Source organism: Neurospora tetrasperma (assembly GCF_000213175.1).
Source record: "Neurospora tetrasperma FGSC 2508 unplaced genomic scaffold NEUTE1scaffold_1, whole genome shotgun sequence".
Lineage (NCBI taxonomy): Eukaryota > Fungi > Ascomycota > Sordariomycetes > Sordariales > Sordariaceae > Neurospora > Neurospora tetrasperma.
Window position 1 is genome coordinate 4893499 of NW_009799099.1, and position 12713 is coordinate 4906211.

Sequence of the window (12713 nt, forward strand, 5' to 3'; positions counted from 1 at the left end):
CATCCCATCTCCCGCCGCGAACCTTGCATCTGCTGTGGCACTGCTTCAGTCTGTGTCCTGTCGTCCTCCTCCAGTCCTCTGCTCCGCTCGGCGACCGGCTCGGCTCGGCTTGGCTTGGCTTCATGGCTTGGCTAGGTACCTCTAGGCCCCCTTCCTTTGCCGTATTGGGACATACATCGATACTTCTTTCACACGTCTAGACACGTACAGTACCGCAGCAGTGTAGTAGTGTATTACACGCAAATTAAGCTGCGATGAGCCTATCTGTGAGCCTGTCAGAACCTTGCTTTTGAACAACGTTGCACAAACTTTAGATTCCCCTTACTTGTTGGTTGGTTTGCCCATTCCTCCTCTACCGTCGCTACTGTTGTAGTACGAAAAAGGAGCGTGCGTGCCTGTCATGCCATGTCATATCATGTATTTCACTTGGTGATGTCCATTGATCCCGGCGGGAATTGTGGGAAAAGAGATAATCCCCTACCCCAACATCCAATGTGGTAAGGGGGAACGAAATTTTTCATTTACTACGAGTTTACCTTCGAGAATCACATGGTTAAGATGAAGAACTTATGGAAGGGGTGGGGAGGGGATGGGGTAGGTGACTGGGTTGGTTCATTTGAGCACAAGATGTGATGATGCAAGACAGGATGAAGAAGAAGGTTAGTATTTCTTAGTTTGCTGGGGGGAAAAAAAAAAAAAGAAAAAGGAAAGAGAAAGGGACCACCATTTCCATCGAATATACAATCTAACCCTGGTTTGTTTGTTAGCTTGGTACAAAAAACGCCCATTTCCACTCTCAGGCTACTAGAATGGAAAAATATTCGGGGTTTCAAGCGGACGAGTACTGTAGGGGACTACTGTCTTATATCTTTGAGTCTCTGAAGGCCTTGGAAGAAGACGGAGAGAGGCATAAGATGGCTTCTGTGGCGTTTTTAACCCTGGCAATTGTCCCATGACGCTTCACACGGAGGCCAGTTTCTCTCTTTCTTAGCCAATAAGAGCTCCAGATCTCCCCTGTTCAACCCATGGCCGAAGAACCAAACTAACAAACAAACCAGTATTGAATTGTAGGAAGCGAGAGAGAACGGTGGAGATGCACAGATGGACAAACAACTTGAAAAGAAAAAAGAAAAAGGGGAGAAAAAGAAGGACTAGGGAAAAGAACAAAGAAAAAAGAACGAAGAAGGAAAACGAGAAAGTAAAACAAGAAACAAAAGAGAAACTAGAAAAAAAAAAAGAAAAAAGCGTGGTATAGTCCGTACAAAGTCCGAACCCCAAACTTCCCCAAGGACGACCCCAATTGGAAGCGGAATCATTCCGCCTCCGGGCAGGGATTTTGCCATTTCCACTAACGAACCGAACCACGTAAGAATGTACACTACCCGATCCCAAGGGCAGTAGTACATTACACTACACTACACTACACTACACTAGCACCTTCTCGCTAACCATCGATCGCTGCATATGATGCCAAGGACCTACAAGCAAGTTAGCTCCTTTTCATCCTAAACCTCCTTCCAGTTGGATGTACCTAGTTTTTTTTTTTAGAATTATCATTGATGGATATGTCCTCAGTCCAGGTGTCCAGGTCCCATGATTCACAGAGGTAGGTTAGGTAGGTAGGTATGATTCAGTGTCCTGGCAGGACAAGACGGATCGAGATCACATCTCCCCCAAAACCGGGGCTGACCTTAGTTACCGAGGAGCGCTTTCAGTTCCGCATGCCTTAGCTCTTTTGTTGTTTCCCCGGTTTCGAAAATGTCGTCAGCAGTAGCAGCAGCAGCGAGATGATATCATACCAGCTGTGCGGGAAACCTTTGTGCGTACTACCACAGCCATCGGGTTATTCAATGTTGGAAGGTGTCAATAGGAAGATGGGGGGCCAAGAAAACATGACAGCTGAAGATGAGAAGGACTAAGGGAGTGAGGACAGTGCTTGCTGTCGCCGGCAGTAAAATAAGTCCCAAGGGTATATCACCTCTAGGCACATACCATAATTATTCAATCTCCTCGCCGCGCGTCTGCTTTGGAAACGAAACGACCCGGTACATCTTGTGTCGCGAGAGACCAGGAACATGTAGCTAGGTAACGTGACATCTGTCTGTCTGGACTGTCACAAGCTACTATGCTATCACTCAATTGATTTGCTTTATGTTGCCCCCCGCGTCAGGTACGTAGACCACGGGTGGTAACCGGATCGCGCATATCATAGTTCTACACCTTTGTCCGGGGGGGAAAAAGGTTGATGAATCTTGTGTGAAATCACCGTCAGTGTGGATCAGTGACAAAAAGACAAGTCTCTACACTATGAAAGAGTAACACTCATATACTGGCAAGAAACCCGACTTTTCTGTAGACTGGAAGTATCACGCTAACCTTGTTTCTCCAGCAGAGGTGTAGTAGCAAGCTGATGCATTAGTACCATGACGTCGTGACATGCTGAAGAATCCAGACCTTTTTTTTAATATTTTTGGATACTTACCTACCTCTATGAAAAGATGGTCAATCGTATCTGCAGGCTGTACGTATCCCACTCGGCACTAGCCCGAATGGACAGCTCGGTGGTGACGATAATCAGTGAATGGCAGATTCTGTGGCTTGGTTGGTGCCTTGGGTAGTTCGGCCCTACGGTACCTTTGCTGTGCTACCTGAACAGTGACTGCCCTGCTCGTGTAACAGTCACGCCGGCAAGAAGGATGTGGGGAGGAGGACTGTGAAGAAGCGGGGAGAAATCGGGGGAGTTGCTCGCTTAGACTTTGGGTTGTGCTACATACGTCGGAAACCGTGACTCTACTATTTCGAAGGACTTGGGTACCGTTGATCGCCGAACATGTGGTGGTGCCCGGGTCAGCAGAACAGGGTTCAGTTGGTCGGCGAATTTACAAGCCCGAAGTGTTGAGAAGCTGTGAAATCGATCATCTTGCTCTCTCTCTCTCTCTCTCTGAAACTCAACGCGGTGGCTGTCACGGCTTGGCACAACCGGTGGGAAGAGGTGAAAGTGATAGATCGCGCTGGTCTCCGGTTCCTTCGTCAGAGGCTTGAAGGATGAGTTCGTTGCATCGGCATGTCGAGGAGCAACGGCTTCAAGGACCCTAAAATGCCAAGTATATTTTTCAGCTGTTGCCTCCTCGAGCCATATGGATGAGTCCCGTATTCGGTATGGAGTCCGTATCTCTTTGGGTCCTGTCAAGGTTCCTGGATGGTTGGGAAGGCGGAGCCGTAGCACTAGCTTGCTGATATCGCCGAAAATCCGGGACCCTTCTGGGGAACACCAGCCGGGTAGGGCGTTCTATGAGGACATCTCCGTGTTCGTCCTTCATCAGTGAGCGGTTGGTTTGTTGCTACCTGGGCTGGTCAACTTGTCATGAACCGTTGTATTCCACCCACATGTGTAATATCTGTCATGGTCACGAGTGCAAGATCCTTACAGCGTGCCCATTGTAACGAGAGGCACGGGTAAGTAAACCTTGAGATCCGGTGCAGCGGTCATTTCCGAGATGCATGAGGATGGGGACGGGTTGTTGGATGGGAAAGTGAGAAAGAGATCCAAGCAGCCGGCTTCCAGAGCAGTGACAGATGGGACGTCACGTCGGTAGAAGATGAGCAAGGTGGTTGATCCCGGCCGGCACGCATGCGCAGTTGCGAGGGTCAAGACAGAATACCTTGATATCCATTGGACGGGCAGATCGATGGACAAGGGTCGTGAATATGAGATCCCAAAATGGCATTCGGCCTCCCTTCGAGTTTGCCCTTGGGAATCAGAGAAGGTGGTCGTCCAGAGCGGAGCTTTTACAGGCCAGGGCCTCCTGGACTGATTCCCGCTTGGCCTGCGGAGGGGACCGAGGGCAAGTGGAGAAAGTGGAGAAGTGATCTGTTTGTAACCACCTTAGCTTGGCAGCGTAAGGAAGCGTAACGAAGTGAAATACCGTCAGTTTCCAGGCAATGGAAATGCAATGGAAACAAGGCAACCATTTGTTGGTCACCTTACGGATGCCCTGTCGCCATTCGTTATTTGTCATTCAGGTTCAACAGCAATCACTCCTCGCTGGGTTCGAGCCGTCGAACTAGTCCATAGGACCAGGGTTCGAGTCCAATGAAGCTATGCTTGCTCACCGAGACTCGACCACCAAGAAGTAGGTTCCTGACGCCAGCGATAGCGCAATTGCCCATCTCGGTATTGCGCGCATGTGCAGAAATTTGAAGCAGCATGTCCAGCTGAAACCCGACGTGGGCTTGCTGCTTCTTCTCGAAATACTGACGGCAAGAACTTTCATTGCCTTTGGTGAGCCTTTACGGAGCTTGACGCCCAAGTGAGGCGCTGCCCCGCCGCTGCTGCAGGGGCGGTTTCAGGGGCAGAGATGGAGGAGGAGGACGAGGACGGGAGTTGAGTCCCAACAACGACAAGTCATCGGTTCTCGACGGCCTCTTTGATATCCCCTTCGTGGTGGTTTGGGTGAGATGTCGTCGGAGGAGAAAACCACGATGGGCAAAGCTCCCATAGTTAACCGCAGCATCTAACCCATTGTGGCAGTGGCCTCCGGATACCCAAACTGATGGCTAACGCAGTTACACAGACAGAACGCCATGTCTTTCAATGGCCCGATTCACTACCCTCCAAAGCCTCTGAAACCGGAAACCATCCTCAAGTCCGGCTTCATCCCGTATGGCTTCACTTCCCTAAAGGAGGCCACACAGAAGCCCGATCTTGCTCAGCATCGCGCGGGAAGAAGACGCCCAAGCCTCGAATGGCCTTCCCTCACTGGTCGTATACCATTTCGTCAGGGAGAATGGTGGTAAAAACCCAAAGAGGCCGAGTGTGCTTGTGGGCTGAAATGCCAACCTGGGATTTGGCGTTACTGGCGTATCCACACACAACACTCCAACTGCTCGTTTTAGGGGTAGGACCACCACGGTATCAACGACCCATAGATCACCGCCCGAATCTCCCAAAGGTAGCTTCCCGTGAAACTCGAGGCTAGCTCCGGTCCCTTTGACTTCGACGTTCGCTCCCGTCATCATCTGAAAGGAGAGCTGGCCGTGGTATCTGCAGAGCTACAGATTCTGATGGATGAAGACGGAGGTGTCGCCGTGCTTCATCTCGTCCTCTTGTTTGCGTTTAACACAGTGCGAACTGGACAAGATAAACCGAACCGGCGACCTTAAGTCCATCCAATGAAAAGTGGCTTTTTACAGCTCTCAAAGATTTCCCCATCCGCTGCCGCGATTGTCGACGTCGCGAGGTTAACCCAAACTGGGCACCCACCCACACCCGCTAAACTGCACTACAACCATCCCTCTTCCTAAAACCAACCCGCAATTTGGGCATCTGTACTGAAACCCAGCCATTCTTGAAGTTCCCGTACCTGGACCGTACCCCCCAGCTAGAAAGAGGTGAGGGACAACTCTGTGAATATACTGGTCTACAAGCCAAGTAGACACATGGGTACGGAAGCGATTTCGTCAAACACTACTTACTATACGCCAAGCTGCCTTTTTCTACTAGGACTTTCACACTAGACTATCCTTCAGGACACTCTCCGGACACCGCGGTGAGACAGCATGGCTCTTGTCAGCGCACTTTGGCCTGACACTCCATGCACTCCTTGACACAAGGCAATCATGGAGCAATACCGACCATGACCAAGACACCATCGCTTTCCAAGTTGGCGTTTCTTGAGATCAACTCAATATCTGTCCACAGGACTTACCATATTCCTTTCGCAATGTCAGTTTGGGATATCAACAGTCTTCCAAATCGGCAGTAAAAATACCCGTCTGATTCTGGGGGACATGCCTGACCCCGAGATCCAAATCGTTGCATCGCAGCGGCAATATTCGCGCTTCATTTCCCTGGTGCTTATGGCATCTCTGTAATGGGATCTGAAATCATACGCGTGTATTGGGGGATCAGCGATGCTTACGACACGAACGACATACCTCACCCTAAACTTGGCGCGCATACATCTGGCCAACAAGAGCGAAACAACTTATGACCAGATTTTGGTAGTATCAAAACCGCAATGCACGACGGGGTCTTCCAGGTTGACAGTTGACAACAACGCCAATCTTCGACAACCGCATCACCACAGACGGCGGTTGGGTCTTGATCTCGAATCTCTGTATTTCCCTTGCCGGGCTGATAGACGAGTCCGCCCTTGGCGCTACTATGTTTATCGCACGGTGCGCGAACCATTCTTACAGATTACACAGTCTTACAAATTGGTGTTTCAGCACGTATCGATACTCGGATTCGGCAAGATCTCGATGTGCAACCAACCTCGAGACAAGATCCTTTGGATGCTTATGGCCTCTGCACAAAAAGGGGCGTTCGCATACATGTCGACATCTCGAAGTACCTATACGAAGAGCTTCAGTCTTTGAAAAGTTCAAACTGTGGACCTCACGAAAGATTACAGGACCGAACAAACTGCTGAGTTGTCCAAGCTATGCCAATAGCCCTGGGGCGCAGTAAGCACTAAACTGGCTGGCAATTGGCCAAATCTCACGGATTCCCCCCATACAATTTATTGTTTAGACACTGCAAACCAGCCCTTTCCTGATCGGGCCAAGCTTTTGCTGTGTGTAAGACCGACTGTGATGAGAGGTCTTCCCCCAGTCGTTACCAATGGCTGAGCCACTGAGGCCCTTCCTCTCCCCATTGCTTGTCACAGGGCCGCCGTACCACATGTACTTTCTCTTGACCCTACCTATTCACTTATTTGAGCTCTTGAGTAGATGCACAGTATGTCATCTTTGAAATACTTGAGGCTCTGCTGGTACCTCGGCTTGTACCTCGACTTGTTCCAAGTACAAGCGGGCGAGTCCTTGATCCCTTTGCGGATGGATAGGGATGGGAAGACCCTTGACTTGATTCACAGTCTACTTGCACTGTCGTATAATAAGTCCAAGGCCCCCTCGTGCTTTTCTTCCTGTCACGCCTTTTCTTTTTTCAACCTTAACCTTCAGTCAACAACAAAGTGGTATGAGACTTGACCATACCTCAAGTGCCTCTATTCAACAATATAACGAGCAATCCCACATTTATATCTACTGATACCCCTTCTCACGTTCCTTCTTCCCTCACAATACCCGTGGCACATTCGTTTTGTATACTCGAACGCACGCCACCTTTCCATCCCGAACTACTCGAAGACCATCATATCATTCGTGATTTGTGCATCTGGCACAGTTCGTCAAGATGACCAACCCGTGGCTCTACCAGGACGACAGCTACCACGTGCCCTACTCTTACAACAGAATGGAGTATACACCGGGACTACTCGAGAGTTTTATCGACCCCATGTTGCAAAGTTTTACAACACCATCAGCCTACCCGACCACCATGGATCAACACCATTCGATGCAATTCCAACTCAAGGAAGGACAAAAGACAATGGTCTTCAACTCCGATATCCCACAACCGGCTACCTTCATTCCTTCCACGTTGGGGGTCATGAATCCATTCCAGGTCCGCTGCATCAGTCCTAATTCGGCCTTCGAGACTTCAGAAGCATCCGGAAGTGCACAGAGCCCACCCGCAGACACCAACACCGAACCACCTGCAAACTACGAAGCCCGATCGCCCCTACAAGAGCCTTTGCACCCTGAAGATTTTGGTCTCTCCCAGAACCACTCTATCCAATTCGCCGGCATAGGCAAAGGTCTGGGCAATGGCTTCTTCGTCAACCCTATGGACGTCAACTCAACCGGGCAGATGGACGGCTATGACAGCGAGACCAGCACTCTTGAATTCACTCTGCCTCAGCGGGTCAACAGCTGGGAGAGTTACACGACTGGTGGGGTGTCCGGGTGTGACATGGAGCAGATTCAGCAGCAGCAGCAGCAGCAGCAGCAGCACAACTCTCCTATAGTTGACTACACCAAGCCCGTCAACCACTACCCACCTGCGTCCCAGGAGAAGATCGAGGAGCCGTCTCTAGTCATTCTTCCACGCGCACCCAACCTGAAGCGAACGAGGCAGGCCGATGCCGACGCCGATGAATACCTCCCAGCGACCAAACGAACCGCCGCAGTCCTCAGCCGATCAACATCCACCAAAACCAAAACAACCACCCCCCGTCGCGGCCGCCCCCCAACCTCCCACTTCCCCTTGACTACCCACCGCCCTCACCAACACCAACCCACCCGAACCCTCCCCTCAACAGCTACCAAAGCCCTCACTCCCAACTCCTCCAGAGGTAATCTCCTCTGCCCCCACCCGCCCTGCCACCAATCATCCCATGGCTTCAAAGACCAACCCTCTCTAGACGCACACATCAAGAAACAGCACTCACGCCCGTTCATCTGCGTCTTCAGCTTTGCCGGTTGCGACTCCACTTTCGGCAGCAAGAACGAGTGGAAGCGACATGTGGCCAGCCAGCACCTGGTGCTAGAGTACTGGCTTTGTCAAGAGGGGGAGTGTGCTAACGTTGATAACAACATCCCTTCGTCTGTGGCAGCGATTTCTGGAGGTAGTGGATCAAGGTCAGGAAAGAGGAGAAAACCAGTACAAACCATGATCCCAGGGAACGACAACGACGAGAACGAAGACGACGAAGACCTACCCCTCCTCCCCAACGGCGCCATCTTCAACCGCAAAGATCTCTACACCCAACACGTCCGTCGGATGCACTTGCCTTCTCACCTGACCCCTTTTCTGAGAAAGGAATCTTCTCCCGCAGGCAGCAACAAATCCTCCTCCTCCTCCTCCTCCTCGGCCCTTACCCAAACAAACGAAACCACCCAACAAGAACTCAACATCTACATCGCCACCTTACAATCCCGCGCCCAAATCAAGCGCTGTGCCCTGCCCACATACATGCGTTGTCCGGTGCCCAGCTGTCCACAGCCACCCTTCAAGGGCACGGAAGCATGGGACCAGAGGATGGAACATGTCGCTAAGCATTTGGAGAGTTATGCTGCCGCCACTGCTGCTACTGTCGCTGCCGCCACTGCTTCCGGTACAAGAACTGGATCGGAAGTGGAAGTGGACTCTCGGTCGTCAGTAGCAGAACAAGACAACAACAAGGTGGAATTCGGTAGCGAGAGTGATACTACTTTGACGGAGTGGGCTGCTAGTAGGGAGGTGGGCATCATTAAGCGTGTCATCAGGACTGGGTCTACTGGGACTGGAACGGGGAAAGCAGAAGGAGGAGGATGGAAGTGGGTGACGAGAGACCCGATTAAGAGGAGAGGACATGGTGGGAATGGAACTGGAAGTGGAAGTGGAAGTGGAAGTGCTGCCGGTGGGTACGGCGGAGTGGGTAGGGGCAAGGGAGGACGGACGAAGGTGGTGAAGACGAAGGGAAAGGCGAAGGCGGTGACAACGAAGGCGAACATGAAGAGGGAACAAGAGGTGGAGGAGGAGATTGTGGTTCAAACTCGAACTCAAAATCACCAGTCGTTCGAGTTTGAGGATGATGAATGACTATTGATAATAAAAGGAAAGGTGGTGGACAGGACGTTACTGCCTTCTCTTTTGTTATTGTTGTTGTTGTCATTGGATTTTGTGCAGGAGGGTTGTTGGGTTCGAATCCATTTAGGATCAGGAATCGGATTATGGGAGAAATTGTTAATACGTTTACTGGAGCTGAGGATTTGGTGGAGTTGGATACTATTCCTTCTGATGATGATTGATGATAATACCATGCTTATTAGATCCAGATACTTTTTACAGCTCTCTCATTTGTTTGTTTGTTTGTGATATAGTCAATACCAATCTGCGTTTTGTTTACTTTCATTCGCTCAGTTGCTCCTTTCAGGTGCCTGCTTGCATGCCTTTGCCTTTGCGATTGCTACGTTGAGTGACCCATTTGGCACTTGTGACTATCGGGCTGCCTATTGGTGGGAGGTCAGGGGGAGGGGATACCCAGGAAACTACATCATCTGAACACCTACATAACATCGGTTGGTTTAGTAAACCGACATCAGAGGGATAGAGAGGTCCTAAGCTGTAGGAGTTGGCTCGCGATACCTAGGTATGAGTCAAAGTGTCTACCGTTTCTTTTTCCTGGCCAAACTTCGACCACGACCGATTTGTCCTCTTTCATCTTCGGCTACCATCGCGTTTCCACGGTTTAGACTAGGTAATAATTCAGCTCATGCTTGATATGGGCGCGGGCGTGGGCGTGGATTGTGATTGTGTTACCAAAGGACATCATGGCCGCATTCTAGGCCTCCTGCTTGTCCCCAAGCCATAATAAGCGCCATGCCACTGACTTGCACACTGAGCGCCGAAGTAGCTCCTGCCTGCAGTGCTGTTTGACAAAAGGCCCCCCGGTAGCTGACCTGGTCACTTCCATCTACACTAGCTAGCTAGGCACCCAGGCATTCAGGGCAACCAGGCATGATGGCGCTGGCTTGCATACGTACTTGCGGGGTACGATGCCAGCACGAAAGCCCAGCGTGGAGAAGCGACATGGTGGTGTCAGTCAGTCGTAGTAGTGCCTTTTCGTTCGTTCGTTCAGTGAAGGATCGAGCGGGATGTAATCTCGTAATTTTCCCATGTCTCAACTGGTTACAAGCTTACCACAGGCTTGGGAAACGTCCGTCCCCCTTTGGCAACGCAAGCTCGGAGGTAGGTAACAATCCGGTCGATCACTATTCATCATCCGCATCAGATCCAATTTCCAACCACACCGCGATTCTCCCACCTTGAGCGTTCGCCAGTATGGACAAGCAGCGGTGTGCCGAGCAGTGGTGTTGGACAGAAAAAGTTCAAGTCACATCGCAGGCGGGCGGGCGGGCGGACAAATGTAACCTGGCTACCACATTCGCGGGTGCGTGCCAGCTTGCCAGCATTGAGCCAGCATATTGCCAGGTAACTGTGGGTGTAACTTCGCATAGGGAAATGCGGCGATGGTGCACATAGTAGTGCATGTAGGAGATTGGATACGTACAGCCTGGCTAGGTAGCAGTGCCCGTGGAGATCATCTGAAATTGGAGGAGCACCACCAGCCAGAGATCCAGCGAGGAAAACGCGAGGGAGTGGGCAAGTGTTGGGGTGGGCGGACCCAGCACTTGGTTGTCCATCGCTAATCTATCCATGCCATTGGAAGTCATACGAAAGGTCAAACTTGAGCTTTGACTTTGCTGGGAAGACCTGGGGTGGTGGTACAGACATATTGTCGCAAGGATGTAGGTTCCAGACATACATGTGCGTGCAGACAGGCAGACACTGCCATGCCGGCACGGAGACGGGGCACGATGCGTAGGTTGAGTTGGGGTACTGAGACTTGGGCTTGGTCCATGTGGTGATGCCGTGATGCGGTGGAGGTGGCTGTGGAGAGAGACATCTACCGGGAGTTGTCCTTGCACTTGTAGATAGACGAATGATGGAGAGACAAATCAGTGAGAAGTGTTTGAGTGTCTGGGCAATACTGAGGACTCCAGTAATGATTGACGCAATCTCACTACTGCGAGAATATCCTCTCATAGCGACACCGTCTAGACACTCGTCTATTGTCGAACTGGTCAAAAAGCAAACACCACATCTGGACATGTGTGCCTTGCTCTCTACATCATCGCTTGCCCTGGCCCGAATTGGTTGAAGAACTCCACAATAGACGGCAAGCCTCCAGAGTCCAGACCGAAGAGCAAATGTTAAGCGCGAAACATGTCTTGCTTGTCTGGCAGTGCCCGGTTATGCAGCTTCGCTCAGGGGATTTCCCCGAGTCTTCCGGAGCTAAGGGCCATCATGAACTTGGCGAAAGCTTGTGGTCGATAACATAGGGCTTTATCATGATCGTCCGCAAGCAATCGCCCAATTTGTCGGCGGTTGTGGAAAAGCCACCACCGATGGACACGGCCACGGACACGGCCACGGCCACGACGCCCATCGCTGGCTGGGGTTAACGGCTGGGAGCAGGTGAAAGAGGGCGCCAGGGACTCCTGGTGTCCATCTCTTAGCTCGTTGCTTTTTTTGATGTTCTTTCCTTCATGATGTTGAGACATCATGAATATCGTGGACCAGTCTCGTTCGTCGATCGGGCAGACGGGTCAATGAGGGTCGTTTTGAGTGGTGAAAGCCACCTATGACCCCTGGGCTATCACTTGTATCCTTGAGATCATCGCTCGTGGGATGACGGACGCGAGGGTAATTCCCATGACGCGAGCTGAGACGTTATTCCCACTTGGCGCCCGTCTCGTGGGGAATAGAGTCTGAGAGCAATTACGCACCGCAAAGGATTCACGTACCTCACAGCTAGTTGTCTCACACACATCAACCTGCGGGTCGACCCGACGGTATCAGGGTTGATGGCACATCAGTGAAGTGTCTGGTGGCCGGGCCACAGAGAGCGCAACCGTCTTTGGGGATTCTGCAGGTATGGAGGACGAAATAGGAAATGCGGCGATGAAGAGAGAATGGCGCCGTCTTGGCAAGCTGGCAGGGCGCTGGCGTCGTTCTCGCATTGGAACGCGTTGGTTTACCGAGAGAATCGAGAGGAAACTGGGGATTGGCCAGATAGACGAGCAGGGGATTTGGGAGGGGAGATTTGCTTCATTGTGACAAACACTTGTCCAAGCTTCGCCGGTTTCAATAGCGCGGGCGGGAGAAACATGGGAGGAACGCCTTGGAAGGACTGGCTACAAGATATTCGGGGGCACCCAAATCATTGCTACCCAATGTGGGCAAGGACCTGCTCGGGTTTTATCAGTATTTATTCTTGTATTGTCATTACAAACACAATACATTACACAAGGCCACCCCCCCC

The 12713-nt window shown here is 51.2% G+C and overlaps 4 protein-coding genes across 4 annotated transcripts; 3 read left to right on the top strand and 1 right to left on the bottom strand.

Moving 5' to 3' along the window:
* Positions 1–3137: 3137 nt before the first annotated feature.
* NEUTE1DRAFT_35851 (uncharacterized protein) lies at positions 3138–3596 on the top strand (the record flags this gene model as incomplete). The annotated part of the gene is made up of 3 exons (XM_009848826.1): positions 3138–3322; positions 3431–3456; positions 3484–3596. The coding sequence occupies 3 exons, from the start codon at positions 3138–3140 to the stop codon at positions 3594–3596; spliced, it is 324 nt and encodes a 107-aa protein (XP_009847128.1).
* A 125-nt stretch (positions 3597–3721) lies between these two features.
* On the top strand, positions 3722–4797 carry NEUTE1DRAFT_135359 (uncharacterized protein; the record flags this gene model as incomplete). Its single annotated transcript, XM_009850175.1, has 2 exons — positions 3722–3873; positions 4575–4797. The coding sequence occupies 2 exons, from the start codon at positions 3722–3724 to the stop codon at positions 4795–4797; spliced, it is 375 nt and encodes a 124-aa protein (XP_009848477.1).
* A 2401-nt stretch (positions 4798–7198) lies between these two features.
* On the top strand, positions 7199–9427 carry NEUTE1DRAFT_77420 (uncharacterized protein; the record flags this gene model as incomplete). The annotated part of the gene is made up of 1 exon (XM_009850176.1): positions 7199–9427. One exon carries the CDS (start codon positions 7199–7201, stop codon positions 9425–9427), a length of 2229 nt encoding a protein of 742 aa, XP_009848478.1.
* A 1188-nt stretch (positions 9428–10615) lies between these two features.
* On the bottom strand, positions 10616–11249 carry NEUTE1DRAFT_107904 (uncharacterized protein; the record flags this gene model as incomplete). The annotated part of the gene is made up of 2 exons (XM_009850177.1): positions 10616–11038; positions 11154–11249. The coding sequence occupies 2 exons, from the start codon at positions 11247–11249 to the stop codon at positions 10616–10618; spliced, it is 519 nt and encodes a 172-aa protein (XP_009848479.1).
* Between the last annotated feature and the right edge of the window lie 1464 nt (positions 11250–12713).